This window comes from Elaeis guineensis, chromosome 1, assembly GCF_000442705.2.
Source record: "Elaeis guineensis isolate ETL-2024a chromosome 1, EG11, whole genome shotgun sequence".
Classification (NCBI taxonomy): domain Eukaryota; kingdom Viridiplantae; phylum Streptophyta; class Magnoliopsida; order Arecales; family Arecaceae; genus Elaeis; species Elaeis guineensis.
In genome coordinates, this window is record NC_025993.2 from 10,307,624 (window position 1) to 10,332,623 (window position 25,000).

The 25,000-nt window shown below is 36.6% G+C and overlaps 2 protein-coding genes across 22 annotated transcripts in view; both read right to left on the bottom strand.

Annotated features, from left to right (window-relative positions):
- Window positions 1-1,563: 1,563 nt before the first annotated feature.
- Window positions 1,564-6,356, bottom strand: LOC105037182 (ammonium transporter 3 member 1-like). The gene is made up of 3 exons (XM_073250268.1): window positions 5,663-6,356; window positions 5,286-5,571; window positions 1,564-2,239 (listed from the first exon to the last, which is right to left on the bottom strand). The coding sequence occupies exons 1-3, from the start codon at window positions 6,275-6,277 to the stop codon at window positions 1,716-1,718; spliced, it is 1,425 nt and encodes a 474-aa protein (XP_073106369.1). The 5' UTR covers window positions 6,278-6,356; the 3' UTR covers window positions 1,564-1,715.
- A 5,781-nt stretch (window positions 6,357-12,137) lies between these two features.
- LOC105037939 (DNA repair protein XRCC2 homolog) overlaps window positions 12,138-25,000 on the bottom strand; it is a 17,683-nt gene continuing 4,820 nt past the window's right edge. The window contains exons 5-13 of one of the 21 annotated variants that reach the window (XM_073250545.1): window positions 21,816-21,878; window positions 20,848-21,036; window positions 18,580-18,682; window positions 18,203-18,239; window positions 17,987-18,087; window positions 17,770-17,857; window positions 15,557-15,664; window positions 15,288-15,461; window positions 12,138-13,105 (exon numbers count right to left, since the gene is read on the bottom strand). In XM_073250545.1, the coding sequence (XP_073106646.1) occupies window positions 17,834-17,857; window positions 17,987-18,087; window positions 18,203-18,239; window positions 18,580-18,682; window positions 20,848-21,036; window positions 21,816-21,878 (517 nt within the window). In that variant the 3' untranslated portion in view covers window positions 12,138-13,105; window positions 15,288-15,461; window positions 15,557-15,664; window positions 17,770-17,833. The other 20 variants (XM_073250488.1, XM_073250426.1, XM_073250365.1 and 17 more) reach the window with 20 other exon arrangements.

The window sequence follows — 25,000 nt, forward strand, 5'->3', positions numbered from 1 at the left end:
TATGAGATATCAGAAAGTAGATCAAACACTTGATGAGGGTAGCCCATATATCCATCAAGCATGTGAAAATAACAATATGATATAAAAGAGCCATGGTCAATGATAATGAATTCATCATGGACATTATGTCTAAAACCATGAATGGAGACAACCTCTCCCATACTCATTCCATAATGGGGCTCATGCGGCTGAGATCCAAACTGGAGGTATTATTCTGGGAAAAGTCAGTCCAAACCTGATAGGTTGCAATAATGCAATCTCCTGAAGCTTGCACCCTAAGAAAACAAAAAAAATATTTTCCTCATGTTAGTAACCAAACATTTCTTCAAGGAATCAAGGCACAGGACTCACCACAAAGCCTGCATTCCAGCTTAATATTTTTAATTAAGCTTCTAAGAGTATAGTTGATGATCAAATAGAAATGCCAATTACATGCTAATCAATTCAATAAATCAAACTAAACCTCATGTCATATGCAGCACTTTTGGATTGATAAAACTGACGATATCCTCCGCTCGGTACCACATCGCAAAAATTGGTCTTCCATTTTATTTTTATAATTCTCAGGCCAACTTATTTATACACAACAAGGATATAATAGAGTTTATAATTTCTCTTTGAAAACCCTAGATCACAACTGATCCACACGGCCAAATTAATTTGGAAGAATTATGAAGGATTCAAATAAGATGATACAATATACATTAAGCAACTTATATAATAAATGAACCCTTAAATCGAGACAAGCGCCAAATTCAGAGTCTGTCTAGCCTGCAACGATGCGTATAACACGAAAAAGAGCTAATGCCATCACTGATGGCTTAAACACAATGGATTGATCAGAGATGGTGGATTAACAAAGAACATGTCCCCTTTGGTAGCAAATTTAAAAGGTGTCAGTGGGCCGGTGGGCTTGGCCAGATGTTCCAATTCCAGCCTAAGGCCGGATCGACAAAATGGCCTAAATATACTTGGCCCAAGTCCGATTCCTGGCTGGTCTGGAAGTAAATTGGACCCCAATGTACTTTGTTCCAGGATCTTCAAATCCAAAACGAACCTAAAAACATTTATGCCCACCTCGCACCCACTAAGGCTTTTGGACAAAGAAAAAAAAAATACAATGCAAAATTCTTTGTTAACCGTCTGCAATATAAAAAAATCTGACATAGAGTATATCATCTCATTCGATTGGATTACGTAGCCATCATTTTTCAACAACATATGTTCATAATTTTATTTTTTTGTTTAAAATTTTGAATGAGATAAAAAATTATGACATACTTGTATCATGGGACACAAGCAGAGTTGGGCCACTCGGGCCTACCCGGAACAATGAGAAACCTATGCATAGAGAGGGAGTAAGAATTGTGTTTTTGGGAACACGTAGACGAGTAAGAAATGCGTTCATATGAAGTCTGATTCACTTTAACCTCTTTTTTTTTTTTTTTGGCTTTATATAAAACATTTGCCTTCACGAGTACGTGAACAATTAACTCAAAAACTAATTCAAATGGGAAGAATCCATTTTACTCCTTCCCACAATATTCACACGCAACCAATCCATGCAGACAAACGAATCACATAGACAGACCAATACAATTACAAAGCTAACGGAAGCATCAAAAAGAAGAAGAAGAAGAAGAAGAAGAGGTAAAGACCAAGTAATTGTTACAACCTTTTAATCAAGTTGCATTAAAATTAAGCCCTTTTCCCTCCTAAACGTCTTGCGTGACTCCACTTGGAGCTTGATGGTGTTGGGTGTCATCGGAGTACCACCCACCATGCTTAGTAGAGTCATACTTCTCCCCGTCACCCCAGAGAGCGTAGGCCTCCTCTCCATGCACCGCATCGTCGCCGATGAGGAGCTGCTCCTCGGGCATGCGGAGCGGGATCACAAACTTGATGGCAAGACAGATGATGGTGGTGACGGCGATGTTCCACCCGGCGATGAACAGAGCGCCGACGATCTGTTTGAGGAACTGGACACCGCCGGGGTTGCCGTAGAAGCCACCACGGGAGTTGGTGACGGGGAGGAAGAGGGAGCAGAGGGTGGGCTCGGCGAAGAGACCGGTCGAGAGGCCGCCGACGAATCCTGCGACGGCGTGGGTGTGGAAGACGCCGAGGGTGTCGTCGATGTTCTGGAGGAGCTTCGAGCGCTTGTGGACGACCATCATGGTGAACCAGGGGATGCTGCCGGCCAGGACTCCCATGGCTATGGCTGCCCACCCTTGGACCAGCCCTGGAGAGAGAGGAAGACGGTTTGGAAAACCTTTGTTAACCGTGCAAAGAGAATTTTGCAAAAAAGTATCATCATTTTTTTTTTTTAACAAATGGAGCTCTTTAAACTCATTAGTTCTTTGGGGGCTCATTTTGTACCTCATCTTTGGTTCCATCATGGCACAATGGGTGGCATATAAGTGTTGGAATTTACTCAGTCTTATCAGATATCCAACTCGGCCAGATCTGGATAGGATAGGTTTTAACTGACTCACAATGAATTTCAGACAGATACAAATAATGATAAAATCTACTCCAATTTCAATTTGAATATATATATATATATTCACAAATTTTTTCTTCAAAGTACATAATAATAATAATAATAATAATAATAATAAAATAATAATAATAATAATAATAATAATATTAATAATAATAACAACAACAATTTTATATAAAAAAATAAATCTTTGCAATATCATTTGACCTATCCAACTCATTTCATTTAATTCATTTTGTCTTGCCCTACCCGAGACTCCATCTACCATGCTCGATCGTCTAGTAAATATAAGATAGATAGGAATAATAGCCTATCTGATCCATACCTATATATATATATTCACAAATTTTCTCTTGAAAATAAATAATAATAATAATAATAATAATAATAATAATAATAACAATTTATATATATAAAAAAAAAATTTGTAATATTATTTGACCTATCCAACTCATTTCATTTAATTCATTTTGCCTTGCCCTACCCCAAGATTCCACCTACCATGCTCGATCGTCAGGTAAATACAATATAGGCAGGAATAATAACCTATCTGATCCATTCCTAATCCACTGCCTGGTGGTGTATGGTTGGATGCTCAAGTTGGTGTGAAGCTTGACCTGATGGTCAGGTCTACAGCAATCATTATTATTTTGTCAATATGACGACTTAGATGTGGCTGATATCATTTGTAACACGATAGATCAAAGTCTCTAGCTTGTTTTTTCACCTCCAGAGCTAGAAAGCTAAAAGGACAACATAAAAAAACGAAACCTGACCCTTGCTCGGTCAGAGGTCAGTTTTGAACATTGAAAGAGGAGGGGTTTGATTTCGTGGTATTACCGTACTAAGGTACGTTAAAAAGTTAGCTTTGTATTTTCTTGCGCAAGAAAACAGACTAATTTTGTGATAAGAAAAGGAAAGAAAACAAAGTAGCGGTCAAACAACACGAAGTTGTCTACCTTTCATACTTTAGCACACTTCAAAAAAAACACGGCTCTATATTCAGTGTAATTTCCAACAATAAAAAGAGCAGTCAAAGGTGGACTTGTCAAAGACAAATTAGTAGGAGATCTTTTGCTCTTCCTGTTCTTTAGGTGGAAACATGATAAAGTTGTCAAGGGACGGGTGTAAATCGAATTTGTGCTTCTAATTATCTGAAAAATATCAACTTTTTATTTTGGGAGATTAGTTTGGGGTAAATTTTAGGTACTACCTAAGTAGTACTATCATAAATTGTCATTAATTTGGATTCTGATGACTCCAATAAGCAACAAGGAAATAACGCCGTGTTTAGTTGACAGTATTTGTACAGAGATAACATCATTAAAACATGCTACCTAGCTAGGTTGGAACATATGCCCACTTAGTTTGATGATAAGAAACTGAAAAAAAACTAAGAGTCCAACTGCCTTCAGAAGCAAGATTGGACCACATTTGTTAGGATTTCCTCGTATAAGCTAAAAAATTTTATATACTTGATCAAATTAAAGAGTCTATAAACTTTTGATGTTTTTTGTGATTGTCGGCAGGAGTTTTTTTCTTCTGTCTTCAATTGTATAGCAATCCCGTTCTGTCTTCATGTGCGATCAAAAATATCTCATTAGCTTCAATCTTTAAAATAATTACAGGTGTAGACTACTTACATTAAAAGGTAATATTAAAAAAAAATGTTATATTGGTTGAGTACTTAAAATTTGTACCAAGTTTTGAACATTGCCAACCTTGGAATAAACAATCTCTGGCATTTGGTGAACTGATTCAAAAAACCGACCAAAAGAAGTGCTCGTTCATTGCCTTGCTCAAGCATCAAAGCAGAATTGTTTTCTCAAGAAGAGATTAAAAAAAGAAAAATTAAAGTTTGCTTAATGTTGAAGTAAAAATGATGGCACACTACTTTCTTTCATACACATCTTGCTACGAAAATGATCCCTTTTACCATAAAATAATTAAAATTCGGCCTTGACCTATATTGCTTTAATTATCTATGTTGAAAAATTCCTTACCTTTTTTTTTCTTTTTTTTTTTGGTGATTAAAAATTCCTTACCTCTTTAAAACTCTTGAAGTATAAGTTGAAATTTAAAATAAATATTTTTAATAGTTATTATTTAGGTATTTATGGTATAAGCATCTAATTGAAACTAAATATTTTTTTAAAAAAGACTAATAGACACAAAGGACAGCTCTGCTACCGACCGTGCAGATTTCCAAGTGCTGACCATTCACCTGGAAACTTCAGACTATTGACTTTGACTTGCTAACAAGGTGACGGTTGGCAAGAACAATTAATGGAAAGCTCAGGAGGTGGAAGGAAGGTGTATGAATTCCTCTCTTTGAAGTCAAAAAAATATATATATAAGAGAGATTCGGTGCTCTTGATGGAGATTCTGCTTGGTACTCTTTATGGCCGGGTCCATCTTCTAATTATGTTGGTCAAAAATTAACAGCCAGACCAGAAGAAAAACTATTTGGAAGGAGACTTCTAAAATTATGTTAGTCTGATCCACTATCTACTAAAATCAGATTTTATCCTCTTCTTCTAAATTACCAGCGGCATCATTCTCTCTTAATTTTTTTTTTATATTTATAGAATAATTAATAGTACAGCTTACTGAATTGCATCTTATATGGATTCAACATTTTAGAATTTTAGGGTACATCTTTTCGGTTCATTATTAAATATTTTATCCAATCTCTCTCTCTCTCTCTATACATACATACATATAAATATGTATGTATGTATGTATGTATGCATCTATGATGAGCTGAAATGTTTCATTTTATTACCTGCAGCAGGGGTAATGCAAACAAGACCAGTGATCATGCCTTGCACCGCTCCGATCACCGAAGGCTTCCCGAAGAATATCACGTCGAGGCACGTCCACACAAGGATGCTCATCGCAGTGCAGATGTGGGTGTTCAACACCGCCATCGACGCCACGGCGTTGGCCGCGAAGGGGTCCCCGCCGTTGAACCCCGTCCACCCCATCCACAGCAGCCCCGCTCCGGTCAGCGTCAGCAGCACATTGTTCGGCGGGAACCTCTCTCTGTCCTTCGCCGCCCTCGGCCCAACCTACACCAAACCAACAACAAAATCAACAAAATCCAAGCATAAATGAACCAACAACCACACGTACAAATTAATTTCTTCGAACGGGACCGACCCAGTAGGCGGCAGTGAGTCCAGCGAACCCGGCGGAGACGTGGATGACGTAGCCGCCGGCGTAGTCCATGACACCCCACTGGAAGAGGAAGCCGCCGCCCCAGAGGGAGAAGGCGCCGACGGTGTAGCTGAAGGTCAACCACAAGGGAACGAAGGCCATCCAAGCCAAGATGTTCATACGGGCGAGGAGGGAGCCGCCGAGGAGGATGACGGAGATGGCGGCGAAGACGCAGTGGAAGTAGACCATGGAGGCCATGGGAAAGAAGGGCGAGGCCATGGGGGTCTCGACGGTTCCGTTGTGGTAGTCGTGCTCGGTCGCCGGGAGCTGGGCTTGTTTGATGAGGAACTTCTGGCCGAGGGCGGGCTTGGCTTTACCCCAGATGGGGAAGAGCTGGTCGCCGAAGGACATGTTGTAGGCCCAGGAGACCCAGCAGATCCAGACGGCGGCGAAGGCGTAGAGGGCCATGAAGGCGGAATTCACGGCCCATTTCTTCTTGACGATGCTGCCGTAGAGGATTACGAGGCCCGGGATGCTCTGGAGGCCCACCAGGGTGGCGCAGATGAGCTGCCATGAGTTGTCCCCTTTGTTCAGCCAGTCGGGGGCGGCCGCCGACATGGCTGCAGGGTCGCTGCTCGGAGCGAAGGGAGGTGAGAGAGAGGTTGGAGGAGGTGGAGTTGGGAGCAGTATGGGTGTATATATATTATATATATATATAGGAGTGGCGGGGTGGAATTAGCCAAGTGGAGGGATACGGACTGAAGATTCTATGTGTGGCTTTGGAATTCGCACTGGAATTTTGAGGCTTTATTATTAGTATATATTTGAATTTGCTTTGTTGTTTCGATGCAGAAGATACTTTGTTTTCATCGGAGACTTTGTATAACTTGTACGGCTTTCCAAGGTCTACGCCGCTTAGGTTGGTAGTTTTAAGGTGATTGGTGGGCCAGATTTTTTTTTTTTTTTTTTAATACGAGTGGAGGTTGGTGAAGCAGATTAAGTGCAAATTATGTGTGGAAATTAACGGGTAGATTTTCCTTACCCAATTCATAATGATTTTGAAATTCAGCTGCAAATTATGAATTAACGACACCAAATTTTTTTTTCTTTTGGTTATAATTAACGACTTCCAAATTGACAAGTAGATAGATTAGTAGGAAGTAGACTTTTCGCTCTACCAAAAAAAAAAAAAACTCTAGCCCAAAAAAAAAAGTGGATTTTTCTAACTTAACTTAATTCTCCACTGTTGAAACAGGTTAGGTTGAATGCGGCTTCCAAAAAAAAAAAAAAAAATGATGATGAGTGTAACTCCAAGATTCACATTTCACACGGGTCAAAGATTCGATTTATAGTCCAATCGAAGAACTTTTCCTCTCACCATTATGAAGTCCAAAATTTGTTAATTTCTTGTGTTTTATTTTTTTTTATTTTTTTATTTTTTGTGGTATATGTCCTTGCACCTTTTTGAAGCTTTCATGCATTTAATCCTCATCATTAATCTTCCGGTCTTTCCCACGCTATAGCTTTGAACTGTCTTGAAATTGAACGAAGGATTCACACTATGACTTTTGGGATCCGCACGTGCTTAGAAATTTTTGAATGGAAGAGAGAATCGTCCAAGTTTCCATGCCGTCCGTATGTTTCAAGTCCAACGACGACTTCTTTTAACCGGATGGAGATGATCGAGGATGATATGTCTGTGTTCGTCATGGTGGGGAAAAAATGTAGGTATTATGTGATTGCTCAAAATTTAAGTGCTTGCAAAAGAAAACCCTCAAAAGATAAAGATATTAGTTAACAATCTTCTAAGGACATATTTGGTTTGTAGGGAGAGGACAAAAAAGTATGCTGGACTAAAAAAAAAAAAATCTCTCTTCTTTAATTAGAGTTTTTGAGATAAAAAGATAGGAAAGTGATATTTTTATGAAAATAAAATTCTTATGTTTCATGAAAAATTTATGTGAGATATGAGTTTTTTACTTTTCTATGAGTAAAAATTAAGGTTCTTTTTTTTCAAAAAATATATATATATTGTAGTATAGAAGAGAAGACATCATTAGTCCTACATTAGTTGTGAGTCAAGAGACACTCTTAACTTATATGGAATGAGACTTTCTTTCTTCCACGAGGTGAACTTTAAAGAACAAAATCATGAGATCATGTGCCATAGTGATCAGAAGCTGAAGCTGAGAATACTTCACATACGTAGGAGCAGAAACTGATCCATCTGAGTTACGAGCTCTTGACCGTAATATTGATGCTAGAGAAAGAGTCGATGTACCTCCAATGGACTGTGATGCACCTCTCGTAACCTTGCCTAGAGTCCCTTTTGATTGAGGGGGCTATATTATGGTATAGAAAAGAAAGCATTATTAATTCCATATTGGTTGTGAGTCAAGAAAAACTCTAACTTATATGGAATAGGACAGTCTCTCCTCCATGAGACACCTTTTGAAAAGCGAAATCATAAGGTCCCATATCATAACGGTTAGAAACTGAAGCAGATAATACCTCACATATGCAGGATGGAGATCAACCTGCCTGGCCATAAGCCCTTGATCGCAATAGCATGAATAGAAAAGATAATTTTTTTTTATTAAGCATATAATAGATATTTACACAGTTTTTCTAAAAAAATAGATATTCAATCAAATATAAATTATTTTAGAATGTGTCACTTTTTTATTGTCAACCAAACATAACAATTTATTTTTTAGATATCGTATTCCTATGAATCAACTTGCCAGAAAGAATATTCTAATAAGAAAATATTCTTCCTGCTAATCAAACGAGTCCTAAATGACTAGTCTATTTACTGGGGCGTGGGCACTGGTTCCATCTATAGTCTTGGACCCTATTTTCCTCCTTCTAGTTGTAAGTACCAGTATACAACATTTAGATCAAAAGTACAATAACAATGGAGCAGTGATTTGAACTTTGCTTCATCAGTAGAAAGTGCACAATCAAATTCAAAGCCAAACTCATTCAGTAACTGGTTTAGCTTTGAAGATGTTAATTTGGCGCAAAATTTTCTATTTGATGTTAGGCTTCCTTTTAAAACATATTATAGACACATCATCTTATTAGCATCAATTAGAATGCAGTTGAAATTAAATTTTTATACTGATCCTTAAGGCTATTAAAAATTTGAGTTGCCTCCAAGATACATTAGGAAGCAATAGAAAGTGAACATCACCAGCATGCATGTACCAACCACTAAAACTGCATAAAAATGTCGCACAATACATACATTACTGAAGTATGAAGTATAAAAATATAAATACATTCGTGTAAGACAAGGATAAGTGCTTTTTTAAGATAGGTCCACATGCATGGATTCTTCAGTAGATTACATAGGCCACATAAATTAGGACCATGGAATATTCTCTTGGACACCATCGCTCAACGAACTGCATTCATATCCCATGCTTGCGGGCTCAGCAATCCTACCAGGAAAAGATTCCACGGAAGAATCGTACATTGTTTGGCGGATCCAATTCCCAAGCATTTGACCTGAAGGAAGTGACGATGTTGCGAGGACAATATAAAACTTCCTTGTTAAATGAGTGCTAATTAACTACATGTACTATTATCTCAAGTTTTTTTTAAGATTTTTCAACGGCTCATACAGACGAGCGACAAGAACATGGTGATGTATTAGAAACCTTGCAGGCGATCCTGCCTTGTTCGGCGGATCTAAGGCCTAAGCATTTGACTTTAAGAAAGTGATGTTGTGAGGACAAAGTTAAAATTTCTATGTTGGATGAGTGCTAATTAACCACATCTATGAGAATATCTCAGGTTTTTTTTAAAGATTTTTCAACAGCTAATACAGGAAGGTGACGAGAGCATGACGGTGTTTAATTATCCGTGCAGCTTTGGTGAACGCCCGTACTTATCACGGCCACCAATTGGTAAAAGTCTGACCCATAGGAAGCATAATTAAACTTCCGTTGAAGGCATTACTAGTCTACCATACCTTCCACACCAGCCCACACAACACGTAGCCAAGCTTGGACCCTGGAGATTCGGGCATATGGCCAATTGCATGAGAATGCGTGCTGGTATCTTTGAAGGAAGAGCTTTGGTATCTAAGAAAGTTGTTCATACGATGGACCACTGCTATTCTAGCTCCTATGCTTTCAAATAATTTGATTGGAAATATCTTAAATATATCCCACAATCAAAATGAAAACAGTGAACATGCTATGTGAGCCAGTTTTATGCCAATATATTGTTTTTTTTTTTTTCTATGTGACATCATTATGAAATATGAAAGGCTTAAAATTGTGACATCATTATGAAATAAGAATGATTTGGATTAGCACTTTGAACGAATCAATGAGCGATGACAACAAAGTAATTTTTGTCCATGGCAGGATACCTATATTTTCTATGTTCCTTCTAACTGAGGTATAGCATTTTTATATCAAAATCTACTAAGAGATTGCAGCAAGGCTACTAGAATATTAGGATGCATGGGCTGGCTATTAGTTGTTGGAAAACAACTCAACAATCATGTCCAAATCTAACACGAAGTTGTTTAAATTAGATTGGACTGAAAAATCTTGCCTGTGTTGAATATCCAATGGATTTGAACCACGAATTTTTTTTTAATGTTTATTTAAATCAACTCAAATTGGCTTGAGACTAATATATATAAAAATATAAATCATCAATTTGTATTATTTATATCAAATCCTTAAGGTTATGGATCACATCTACCTATTGTTTATTGATAATTTACATAATATGCTTAGGATACGATTAGATGGGCAACTTGTACATGTTTATTATGATCTGTATTTGAACTTTGTTTGATCAAAAAATAGAATTAAAAACAGAATTCCAATCTAATTCAATTTTAATCCAATTCGAATATAATATGAGTGAAAGTGATATAGATATTATTCATCTGAATCTGATTTCATATCCAAATTAATCTGGATATAGACAAAAATTCAAGGATCCGACTAATATCCGTATCCATATCTATCTAAAAAAAATAGATATAAATATGGATAGACAATTATCTGATCCATATCCGATATCCAAATCTACATGTAACTCTATATAATTTTATATAATACTTATTAATTTTTTAAAAAAATATATAATTATATAAATATGTTATTAACTTGATTTATCATTTATATAGTAATATTTTTGATTTTATAGTTATAAAGTTCAATTATCATAGTTATATTCATAATTATATCCATACTTTCAATATCCATCGTATCTATTTAAAATAAATATGAATATAAATTTTTGCATCTGCATAATATCCATATCCATATTTGTATCCATCAAATAAAATAAATATAAATATATTAATATTTAATTTATATCCAATTTGATTTTAGTCCTAGAATATAGATTAGATTTGGGCTATAACAATCATTGAGCCATCCGGCCCATTTGCAATCGTACCTATGCGGATGCAGTGCATATTTGGATCAAGCACCAAACCAGGTTTTTACTGCAGTTGATGGAGGTAATGGTTAATTCAGGTGTCTTATTGCCTATTTTCTCCCAACAGCCTGAGGAAAACCTCAACCACGGTACGTTCGTACATGAAAATTATTTTTTCCAACAAGTCATTTATAGCATCCGTAAAGAAAAGATCCGAGGGAAACAACAATATTAATTCGAGTCAACTTCATTCACATCGTGACATTGCTGGAGGAAGGTTCACAGCATCTGCCTGCATGGAAGTTTGGGAAAAAGTCTACAAATTAGCTTTTGGGATTAAATTGCCGTGTTACATGCAAGTGTTGGACCAATTCACAGCCGCTTTTTTTGGTGACACCATTTCACGGTTAGTCTTTTGAGCAGTTATGGTTAGACCTTTATATTTGGAGCTTGATGTGACTTTTAAGCGTGAGTAAGATGTGGACAGGTTACTCATGTCAACAGGGGAGTGCCAACGAAATTTTAGGTGGTGGTCAAAACCCAGAGGATCAATTTTAAATTTTCTATCTATATATATATAAGGATCAATTTTAAATTATATATATATATATATATATATATATATATGCAAACTGATATGGCTCATATTTTTCATCCCTAAAATCTTACACGGCAGCTTAGCCCACGACAACATGTATCCCACGACACCAATGATCCATCATCTCGGGACAATCAACACAATCTATTATAGCTCGGTATGATCCCAACATATCATAAAAGGAATATCATAATCAGAAGTGTCCAATCTCGATGTATCTAAAAAGAAATATTTAACTATTCTGATCAACAGATAAAGAAAGAGCATCACTGTTCATCCACGAATCACACGATCCTAATCGCATAGATCTACACCCTCTCCTCTATAAATTTTGGATGTGAGACCTTCCAGGTATGAGAAAAATCTAGATGCCACAATCTAATTCTTCAATCTCTTTTTCATTCCTTCTATTTCTTCTTAAAATTTCTTCTTGACTTAAGTATCTCTAGCCAGAAATGTTAACACTTTTTTTTTTTTTTTTTTTTTTTTTAATGATTGCAGATCAACTCCAATATAGTACAATGTTTCTTCAATCCAATCAAGTGGAGCATTATTCCTCATCAGCTTAGCCACCAGTCAAATTGGGTTTTAAGCACCAGCGCATACAAACATACATACAAAACCTCATGAAAAATTCAAAATGAAATGACCTAATGTTTATCTTAAAATTATGTACACAAGATTGACCGCCGCAAATGTACTATTCTAATGGCTTGAAAAAAGTGTGCATACCGCTCGCGAAATAATGAGTTGATGGGATGGGTTTGGTGCCTGGTCATGGAAGCAGTTGCCTCAACCGCTCAATCACAATCACCTTGATCAAGCGTTTAGAAGTAGGCTTCGTAGAGCAATAATAAATAAAAGACAAATAGTGGATAAAATATTTTTGCTCCGTTCAAAAAATTAAAAAATATTAGGCAACAACTAGGCCAACCATACCCGTAAGAGTGCATGGGTCGTCCTACTCTAGAAATTTTGAAAGTGTTTGGTTGAAAAGAGTGAAAATCTAAAATCAGAACGGATAACTCTCGTTCCACTCATTTGATTGAAAATCTCATTCCGATTTCGATTTCAGGGTGGAATGAAAATGGCTCAATCTATATAGAATTCAATCCCTACTTTCTTTTATAAATTCAAACTTTCATTCCAATTCTAATAATGAACCATGCGCTTTGAAAGATTTGACTATTTTGATTCCAAACCATTCCGATTTTCATTCCAATTTCGATTACGAAACAAACATCTTTTTTATTCTAAGCAATCCGAATCAAACTATAAACAAGGGAATATCTGCATATTGGCTCCTATAGATTTTCTAGGGTCTAAATTGCTCCATATTGCAAGGAAGTAGCTTGCATATTGTTGATGAAATGGATATCTTGCTTCCTCATGCATGTGGTTCGAGCGGCGAATCCTTCTTCAAGGATGAATGCCTGTTGTGGCTCCAAGAAAATAATGCATATCTTGCGAATGAGGTGAATGCATAGCCCCATGCATGGGATGCTAGCAATGAAAAGAAGTTGATGTTCATGTTCTCCCTTCTATTACAAATATCCAATCTTGCATCTATAATTAAATTATTAATCAATAAAAAAATTATAAATAATTCTCTTTTTTCTTTTCTGGTTTGTTGTTCCGTCTGAGACACCTGAGTATTGTGTTTTTATGGTGCCTCAGGAAAGTTTATGAGCTTTCCGGCATCACCTGCCAATGTTCCCTCCATAAATATCACCGAGGATCAAACTGAACCACACAAATCCACCAGGTGACGCTACTAAATATTTATATGGGTACCACCTCATGACAAATCCATAGAACTCTTAACAATTTAACAAAATATATGAATCTAGGCGAGCACAATCTAATTATATAATAGCTATTCGTTCAATTACCCAATACCGGGTTTATAGCCCGCCCCTTTGCTTCTATAGTTCTAATGCTGCTTTAGTTGCTTTTATTTTGAGTTAGTCACCGTGCCCAGGTTGTCTTCTGACAACCTTCAATGAATAAAGAATAATTTTTTGTGCACCACCTGCCGTGTAGAAAATCCGACATAAAGTACATCACTTCTTTCGATTGGACCACGTAGTCACCGCTTTTCAACGCACATTTAATACTTACATATTCATATTTTCGTTAAAAAATTTATATAACAAAAATATCCCTACCAAAATTATGACATCCTTTCATAAAAAATCATTTATAACTTCTTGATTCTTTGAATGACTTCCTATAAATTCCTGTGAATATATATAATTTTCTATGACTTCTTACGAACATATATGACTTTCTGTAAATATATATGATTTTCTGTGAACATATATGACTTCCTGTAAATATATATGATTTTTTTGAACATATATATATTCACAAAAAGTCATATATATTGACAAAAAATCATATATATTCACACGAAATCACATGACAGGAAGTCATATATATTCACAGAAAATCATATGATAGAAAGTCATACAAGATATCAGAAAATTATAAAGGATATTTTCATCACATAATTTTTTTAAACAAAAACACAAACCTACAAATATTAAATATGCATCGAGAAGCAATGGTTACGTGGTCCAATCAGAGAAAGCGATGCACTCCACGTCGAATGTTCTATTCTGCGGTGATGCACAAAGAATTTCTCATAAATAAATGAGGAGATCCGGCATAAAGAATCCAATTATACAACTAGAGGATCCGAAGGTGATGGATTTAGAGGTTGTCTATAAAATGAGGAGATCCAACATAAGGAATCCAATTATACAACTTGAGGATCCGGAGGTGATGGATTTAGAAAAATAGAAATTTCAAGGCAGGGTGCCCATTGGTTATCTCTCTGTATATTCTTTGGCCTTTTTTCTCTCTTAAAAAAACAAACAAAAAAAAATTCTAGTCTTTGATTGGCACAGCCACCAAACTCAAATAAATTTCATAATGCTTAATTGGTAGTGACTGATAACATTTTTCTTTCTATGATGGCCAGGGTGTCTTGGTTGACCACACCATGTACCAAATTGTCAGGTAGATCAGAAAGGCCAAATTCAATGGTCACACCTCAAATGCAGTCAATTTGGATGTGTTAAGACCAGCTAGGGGCAACATAGACCATACTGCCTAACTTTTTTGGTTGTGGTTGGCACAATCTCAACCTAAGTTTGCCGGTCTATGTTTATAAACAACAAAAGGTCTTGGATCTTTTTGTACCCTAAACAAACCTACCATCTCAGGTGCCTAATCTGTTTGCATATCACAAGCGAGCGGTGTTATCCAAACGAAAGAGAATCCAAATGTTAACAGTTCCTGTTTGCATATCTTCTGCAACAAAAGAGAAAACATACTTATAAGGTGGTATGCCTAATCTGTTTGCATATCACACCTTTCTTGAAACTATGTGGCTTTGGTTATTATTAACATTTTTGGAATACTCTTTTCATATTAAATTCCTCTTTAAATGTAAGTCTGCTAATCCTTCTAGAAATCATAGATCATGGTCTTACAAGTTATAATGGATTAAAGTAAGCTAGCTAATGCATCTTTGGCTATTATCACTTGCCTAAAATGAGGTGAAGGATGATAAATTAAAAAGGAATAAGAAATGAGTCAAAAGAGGACCTGTTAAGCCTGCCAGCTTTGTCATGCTTGAATTGAGAGGCAACCTGCAATGCTAACCATCAATAAACTTAGCCCTCGACCATAATACGAAGCCTGCAGCTATCCCGAACTCTCAAACCCAACACGGCTAAACATTCGCAGTTGAGGCTCAATGTTCATATGTATGACCTGTTTCTGTGGTGAAGCCACAAGTTTTTGAACATCATGAAATAACTTCCAGTTAACAAAGACAAAAATGGGTAGAACAAGAGTAAAGAATATATCCTCACATTCAGCAGCAATGGTATCATCTTATTGATTCCATCATGTTCATAGTGGTATGCAGTATGACTGGAATCATCATTATCCTCTCTGATTTTCTCACATCATCATATCTTCTAAAGTTCATTTTTTGTTGGCTGGTTAAGCGCCAAGAAAAGTAATAGACAATTGATTTTGTTATTTATGAAAGAATGCCCAAAACAAACGTATCTGTTCTGTTATTGACAAGCTCACGGATGATCAGATGAATGGACAAGCCCATACCCATTCGTTGAACATCATAGCATATTTCAGCCTGAATAGTTCATAATTGAGCCTGAGACAAAATTTGAAACCCTCATCATTAATGCTGAGGCCACCTATGCATCAGCAAAGTTCAGTGTATCACTGCATCAATTACTGGAAATAAAGCCAAATTCCTCAGGGCTTGCCATGCAGTCACTGCGATCTCATGGGTGGAAAGCATGCTAGAGAATATGACCTAATTACCAACAATCACAGCAACATAAGTTAGAGCATTTTATGATCAATTAATCTTCATTAATCTTCATCAAATCCCCAGGTGTAATGTACCCAAATCATTATGGAAAATGAGAACCACTGACAGTTTTTATCAAGTTCTTTCTTTTTAAGTTTTCGCTCTGGTAACTTGATCAGCATAGGATAGTAGAACTATAGAAGAAACATAATTTGATCGTGGTATTAATTTAATAAGATCCAACTTCTCTTCTTTCCTTTAAATCATGTTTAACAAGCATACGCCTGTTAAGACTAAGCAATGGTTTTCTTCAAAATCTGAGAACAACCTTTAGGTCCCAGCAATTTTGTACTCGCCCCAGCTAAAATTTAAACAAGATTTCCCCTTAGGAAAGACAGCGTAAAAGAATGCAGCGATCACTTGTGGAGCCAGTAGTCTAAGGAACCGAACATGCATAGAATGTCAGGCTATCAACTTTCTTCAATGAAGTGCCCCAAACTATATGCAAAGAGAGCTATATACCTGTTGAGCACATGGATGCGAGGCCCAAAATAAGATGCACAATAAGACCTGCCAAAATGACCGAGAATTAATCTCTCACGCCATCATAAAGCAAACTCCCCATTGTGACATTCAACCACTGTAATTTTCAAGGGTCCGGAGTAGTGAATTTCCTCTTTTGATAAGTGATAAGTGTTCAGGCAGTTTTGTAAATATATTTACTCCTTTGATACATACGCCCATCTTAGTTAAGTTCTTTTTCTTCTCTCCTTGTTTAAGGGACAAGCACGAGTAGTGTAAATAAAAGCAGGAATATATTTATCAAGTTCCCCGGAATAAATTAACCATCTTCAAATATTTGGGGAACCCTAAACAAACTTAGAATCTGCTCTTCCCAAGAGGAGCGTGACTGATACAGGAATGCCTAGTTCTATGGTTCCTTTCATGTGCATGCCACTAACCAATAATCATGAAGAAAGAGAATAAAATAGGAAAGAGTGCTGTTGCTCAATTATGGGCTCAGACCTCAAGCCAGGTCTCTCTCAACTTAAGCTAAGCTATAGTATAGTTACTGGACTTCTATTCAGACAGCAGGATGCAAGGCCCAGTTCAATGGATCTAGAGTCTAGACAAGTGTCCAAGACACCTGTCAGCTTGGTAGATTTCATGCCCAGTTATCAAGGGTGGGCTCAATATGTGCCTAGAACATGGCAGACTCACATGACCCAGTCAACTCACACCCAAACTGCATATCATGTTAGCACACAAATGCCCAGGCGCACAGTAATGAGCCTGTTATACGACTTAAAAAGTCCTTTCAGCAACTACATAGCCACAGTGTGCCTCGAGATGCACATTTTGCACTTTGTTCTGCCACTCACATGAGATGCATGCCGCTGACATGAGCGGTTTTTGCCAAAATTCCCCATGTTGGGTTCCAATCTGACATCATGTTTAGAAAAACTATTCTCTGTCAGCGGACTATATGGATCCTTGTGAAGACCATGAAAGAATGAATGCCAAAGACATTTCAATTTAGAAAATTATTTTGACCAAAATGTCCTTAAAATCAAAATTATGTAATTAATATTTGCATAATATATTGTTTGATTAAAATCTGGGTTGCTGTATGTGCATTTATAATTTTAAGAGACACGAAACTAATGAAAGTGTAAGGACTTGATGCAACCTGAATACCTGATCGTACATCTCACAATCATTTATTTAATATTATACACTAACCTGTACAAATCCGAGGTCAAGCAGCAAATAATAGAACTTAGTTGCACATTCTCACAAAGTAGCTTCATGTTATCAAGAAGATACCGTCCTGTAATGGAGAAAAAGTAAATAAATAAAGAAAGCAAAAAGCTAAGTTACATCTGTGACTATGCAGCTTAACTCAAAAAAGAGGAATGTATTATTTTCATCTGTGACAAACAATCAAAGGAATCCTCACATCTCTAATGGCAAATTTATCCTTTATATTCAATGGAGGCTGCACCCATTGAGATGCATACGTAAGAAGTGTTCCATATTCCCCACCAGATATAATTTCATCTGCATGGACAGTTAGCAGATCAAGTCATATACAAAAGAAATATAACAATACTAAGTATCAGACCTTTGCCATCAAGAAACACTTTTATCTGCTTCAGAAAGAGTGTTTACAAACCTAAAGCTTGCAAGTGTACCCTGTGCGTAACAAATGACTGCAAAAAAACATAACAAAGTTTACTATTTCTCATTCATGCATGTACAACCACTTATTATATGTTCACGACAGCAAGATACTAGAATGAGCATATTTGAATTCATCCAGCAAAGCTATCGTCATTCATCTGATCTCTTACATTGATTTATATTACAAAACCTTAAATTATGCTGATAGAAGCTTTGCCAATGATTAAAAATTTTCCCAGTCCCTCTAAATTATTTCTAAATGTAAAAGATTATAAGCAAAATTTGGGATTCCTCTTGAGTATGTGTTTTTTTATAAACAAAAGCTGACTTGTATAAACACAGAATAAATGAGCATAGTAAACTGTGAACCTGCCATGATGAAGGCATGTATTCACGGTACATGAGCTTTTCCCCTTCCCTACTTGAAGTTCTCGAGTCCATTTTCCCCTCTGAACACCATTTTCCAAATGCCCTATTGCATATAAATTAGGAATATCAAAATTAGCGACCCAATTCATCAAAGCTTACTAAGAAATATCGAATATCTCCAATTCATAAAATTAAGTGACGGCAATCTTTCTTTCTGGAATTTCAATGCAGTGAGGTACTGGTTTCCTATAGTGGTACATACTAGCATGAGCTACTCTAAGATCATGCACAACATTAATTTTTCCATAACTTGTTACTTTAGCTTCACTTAAAATCAAGGTTTGCTTTACCGGTCGGTATCATACCAGCACCAAACCGGTATGCAGTCTCATACTATGCGGACACTCGGTATGCCTCACCATCTTATATTACACCACATACTAACACCATTATAGGATGGTACTAGTACAGGGCCCAGTACCAAGATGGCAAACCTTGCTTGAAATATCATAGAAGTTAGCAGCCAATGCATCAGCATAGTGCTTTAATAGCATTGTGCTAGCAGGTGAACATGTTGATATGTTGATCCGGAATTTACTTTAACAAGTCATAATGTTGATAAGAATCAACAAGATACATCCACATGCATGAAGTGGCATACAAAACTTCAATTTGAAAAAAGAAAAAAAAAATGAATGATTTTGAGAGCAAGAAACTAAGATATAACCATTTTACACAATAATAAGAGATGATATAAATGGGAAATCCTTTCAGCAATGATGAAAATGGGCCACTAAAATAAAGCATGTTAATAATTACAGAGATGCTTACAGAAAGATTTCTCTGTCATATATCTTGTTATTAACTAGAATTCATGAAGCATGACAAAGATGTCTTTTGGTCTTCATACAATACATAAGACATAAATTCAGGAGAAAGCTAATATCCCAGTTCCATTCTGAAACAATTTCTTTTGCTTGTTCTGAAAATTTTCGAAAGAAATCAGACAAAGATGCAAACTCCTGTAACACAATTGACTTATAAAAAGGAAGAAAATGGGGATACTTCATATTATAACGAGGCTGAGTGATGCCAAAACTAAATGTTTTGACACACAATTGGAAAAAAAAAATGCAAATCACATCAGTACACAAAGGAGAAGGAATGAAAAAAATGGTGCAGCCTTAGGTGAATTGACAAAAGACATCGTACTATCAATGGAAAAGAAAAGATCCAATCAAGAATTGCCATCTCAGTACTGGACCCCATATCTGTACCATCCTCTTATAGTAACGATATGCGATATAGTACCAAATGATGAGGCATACCAAGTATTGGTACAGTACGAGACCTCATACTGGTTTAGTATGATACAATATGGTACACTATCGACTGGTACAGCAAACCTTGGACCAATTCTCATGAAAACCTTTCCTATTGGGGTAAGCTAATCTGATATTCATGATATGTTTAATATCAGCAACTGAGTTCTCATAGATTGCATGAAATTTGTTAGGTAATAATAACTACTCTGTTAGATTTTTCAAAATCTTATTTTCTTAAGTAGAAACTAGTGTAAAGATATAACATGCATGGACTGTAAAATTATCTTAAGCAAGATTTAGTTTCAAAATTCATGTCCTACCTTATGAACTTTTGCTCACTGAATTGACATTTTCAAATGTTAAAATCGGGAATAGAATGGTATATGGTATGTTAATGGGCTGATTTATATGCTTTGGCAGTCAAATTAACCAGTTCAAAATCAAAAAGCATGTAAAGAAGTCAAATATCCTTGCGACACCACTTTTAAACACTAGGACACAAAAAATGACTAAGTCGGAACACATCTCAACTGAAACATATCATGCAGATCAAAAACTGGTTAACACTAGATCCTTGAATGGTAAAGTTCTTCCATAATACACAACACATTAAACATATATAGCTTATGTTCCAATACGTTTTGCTGTTTAATTCTGAAATTGCATCCCAACATTTTGTTCAGCCTACCATACAAATAGAGCATATATCCAAGGCCATAGGAGCAGATTGATATATATTGGTTAAAGCAAAAAGGGAAAATAATCAATATCAACACTACAAGTGCCAGCTTATGCTATGCCAGTGCCAGCACCTTGCACACGTCAGACTCAATCTTTTTCCAAAAAAAATTATATTTAATTAAAAAACCTATTAAGTGTTGTTTCTAAATCTTGGATCAGTATGTGTTAAAGGAATATGCTCAGTAAGTTGCGCTGTTTTTACCTAGTACTAGAAGTGGACCTCAAAATGGGCAAATTTACATCATGAGCTAACCTCTGTGCATCATTTCCTGAGGTTCCAGCTCCAAAAATTGTTGCTTTTGTAGCTAAAACCAACACAGGTTGCATTTGTAAGAGCTTGCAGATCTCTTGAACAACAGCTTCTGCCAAACTTTGAAGGGATACATTCTTCCTGCATGACAATTGATATTGGAAGACCAACAGCCAAAAACAAAGTTGCTAGGGATTCAAATGGGAGAATAAGAGTCTCACATTATGCATATCATGTAAATTTTATACAGGTTCAATGCACACCCTAGAGCCAAATAAACAAATAAATCAAGTTGTATTACCTCATGCTCAAACTAGACATCCTAACCCCACTTCCGCCCATAAATATATCTATAGATTGCTAAATATGAGGGTTCTCTTTTAATACAAGTTTGTTTTGAGGTTTCATGCGATACTATCTTACAAGTTCAATGCTAAGATCACTAGTTTCTATATCAAGGGGTATATCTATATAACTTAATAAAAAGGATACATCCACAAAATTATAAGTCTGTAGGCAGGCTATAAGAAAAATGTTATCCAACAATGTTAATGAACAAATAAATGTAAAGTTTGTATATAATTGCAAAGTACCAGAGAGACATGCAGCATCTTACTCAAAAATTAACTGGATGGTGTAATTATAAAACATTAAGGGGGAAAGGAACCGGGTGTTTTCTTTAGACAATCGGATTTCACAGTTCACAGGCAAGTCCAACCACAACCATCTGTGTTATTTATATTGGTAAACATATTTCTGAATCTCAGGCATGCACAGACATTTCGGTGATCCAAGAGATTGCTACTTTTGTACACTTTCACTACAACCTTAAACTGGCAGGGAAATTTTCACAAGAGAACATTGCAAAGGATGGCATGAATATTACAAGTTCATACAAATACAGCTTTAAGCATATTTACCTTTTACTGCCACCTATAGGCATGGGTTGACAAGCTCGATCCATCCAATAAAAAGCACCAATGCTGAAAATCCATAAAAAGGCATCAGATTCAAGTCAACTTTTGTTATGAGCAAGTAAAAGTGTTTTCAAATGAAAAGAGAATAATGTACAACCAAAGAAAAAAAAAAAAGAATCCAGGAGAACTGAAAGATCACAGCAACTCATAGATCAAATTAATTCAAAAGCATATTGAAGTAGAGGCCATATACTTTATAGCTTTATAAAATGTTGTAAAGTTATTTTTCAATTGAACAGAACTAGGTTAGTCAACAGCCTTGTATTATTGGCGATAGTTGATCAATATATGATTAATTTATAAATCCAGCAATCTTGAAAGTCAAAATTGGTCCTTTAAAACAGGGCACAGGCACTGACCCATTTTAGTGTCTGTCACACATCACTGGTTCAACCATAGGGCAGCCATGCCTGAAATGGACTGTTCCCCCTTCCTAGAATACACTCAATGCCTTCAAGAACTTTCCTAGTTTCTCACCCACCCACCACTTTGAGAACCTCACCGAGTTTGAGGCATATACAACAAGGTCTAGAGCTGGGAACATTTACCAACCATAGAGGGCGGGGGTGGGATTGGAACTCATCCTCGTAGTGGTAGAGAGAGAGAGAGAGAGAGAGAGAGAGAGAGAGATGGGTAGGGAGGATGTGGAGGCAGTTCTATGGCTAGATAGAAAGAAAATGAAGGTTGCAGCAGAGATCAAACTGGATCTTGACAAGAGGACGGAGGAGAGGAAGGGGAGTAGGGGGAGGAGCATCAAAATAGTGAGAAAGTTGTGGAAGAAAGCTAGGATGCTATAGAGGTGGATGGAAGGAGGATTGTCAGACAAATGAGATATTTGAGCCTGCTTGTTTTTGCCTCATTTGACTAGTGAATAAGCTAAGCTCAAGCCAGATCTCTAAGCAAGCCAAGCTAGGTCAGGTTCATCTAATTTCAGCTTGGATAGCCTGAAATCCATTTTATAGTATCATACATATTATATACTGCTATAAATTAAAATAATACATAAATATTGTATCTATTTGAGCAAATAATATTAATACAAGTGTAAATATATTACCAATTTGATAACTAACTGTTATGTTTTAGTCCACCATTCTAGATTCAGAGTAAGTCCAGCGACCACATATATTAAAAGAATTCAAAACTTCTAAGTAGCCACCAGCCTCTCATACACCACACTTTCAATTCTCTCATTCTCCAACCACTGCCTTCACCTCCAACCCTTCCCTCCACATCTCCTTCCCAAGGCATACCAAAGATCTCTCTCCATTAGCCTCACTTTCCCTTCTCTCGTCCTCTGGCGATCACGTTCACCTCCAGCCCTTCCCCTCCTCATCCCCTTCCCAAGGCATCCCAATATTATCTTGCTTCACCACCTTCACCATTGTCATGAATTGTTGTCAATGATTTGAAGATCACTATCCCTCTCCTCTTCACCATTATTGCACCCTTGTCGTCATGATGAACACTGTCATACTTGACCAAAAATCCACAGATTTTCATCCACTTCTCCTCCTTCACAAACCCTTAGCCTAGATTCCCCCTCCTTTGCTGCCCTCTAGCCTGATCTCCGTTTCCTTCACCTCCTCCATCTCCCCCTCAATAATCTTGGACTTCATTATAAGAGCAATTATAAATTTATAACTGATCCCCATTACATACCCCTAACTAACCTATTTAACCTGACCCATTTGCTTTACAGGACATCTACAGGTCCAGCAAACTTGACCACAAGAGAATCAAGTCAAGTTCAGGTTGAAGATTCCAACTTATCGACTTAGAATATTATATCTTATGCATTTTAATATTATATATTTACAATGTATAACACAATTTTTTATAAAAATTCGTATACTCTAATCCCCATTCAGTGCCTTAAGCTTGTCCCAATTTTTCCTCCACCTCAGTTCCATGCCTGTCTTCTATACCTCTCCTCCAGCTCTTTCTTATCTCCTCTCCTCCACTGTACTCTCTCAGTTCCTCGCATATCTCTCCCACACCCTCCCCTCTTCTCTACTCTCTCCCCTTCTCTCTTCCTCTCCCTTCTCATCCTTTATATCCACCCTCCGTCAAATCAAGCCATGTTAAAACACATCCAACTAAATAGCCAACTAAGGATATTCCATCATTGGATCCAACTCTTAGATTGATCATCCATCACCAATCCAACCACCTCAACATTGTCCATGCATAATCCAATAATCCTACCACCATAATCTAACTAGCATACTTTAGCTAGTCACCAATAACCCCTTGATCTAGTGATTAAATTCTGTTGTCTTCCTCTGTTGTCAACATTAGACAAGTAAATGGGTCAAATCCAACTATCCCAGCTTAGTAGCTGACATTTCTATCTACAATAATGCAGCCACTACAAAATCTTCCTAAGAATTACGAATCTATACCAGTTAGCAACGGAGCAGCAATTCAGGTAAAGGGATTGAGGCATCATAACATATAAGATTTTCTTTCTCTTTAGTAACATCTTCTCTTAGAATCAACTACAATTTTTGCCTAACCCAAGCAGTTCAAATAATCAAACTGCTGAGGTCAACAAGTCAAGTAGGTTTTACAAATCATGGGTTTTCAACCCAAATGCAATTGTTTGTAGGTGACAAGTTGAATGAGCAGACTTGATCGACCCATCTAGGCCTTCAAACAAGGCCTAGTGTTTGTTTGGTGAAAAGGATCAGTTTAGGATCTTGAATAATGAGGGTAATGGAGCTACTTCTCTAAAAAGGAGTGCATCTGCACTATAAACCAATTCACCAGAAAATTTTGACAATAAACATTTCTAGGACCCACAGACTTTCCATAAATATTACAAAGGTCATATTAGATAGGAAGCAAATGGTCAAAAGAATCCCAAGAAACTAAGAAAATGGGGTAATGTCTAGGAGAGTGGGTATGGAGGCATCAAGGAACAGTTGAATAAAATGCAACTAAACCTCATAAAGGCAGAAAGATAACATAATGAATATTCTTGTATTAGATTAACATCTTCCAAGTAGCATGATGACGGAAACACAATTAAAAAAAGAAAAATACTAAAAATAATATTGCAAAACATTTTAGAAATGAGTTATTTTGAGCTCTTGAAATGGTTGAGAAAAGGAATATGATTTCAA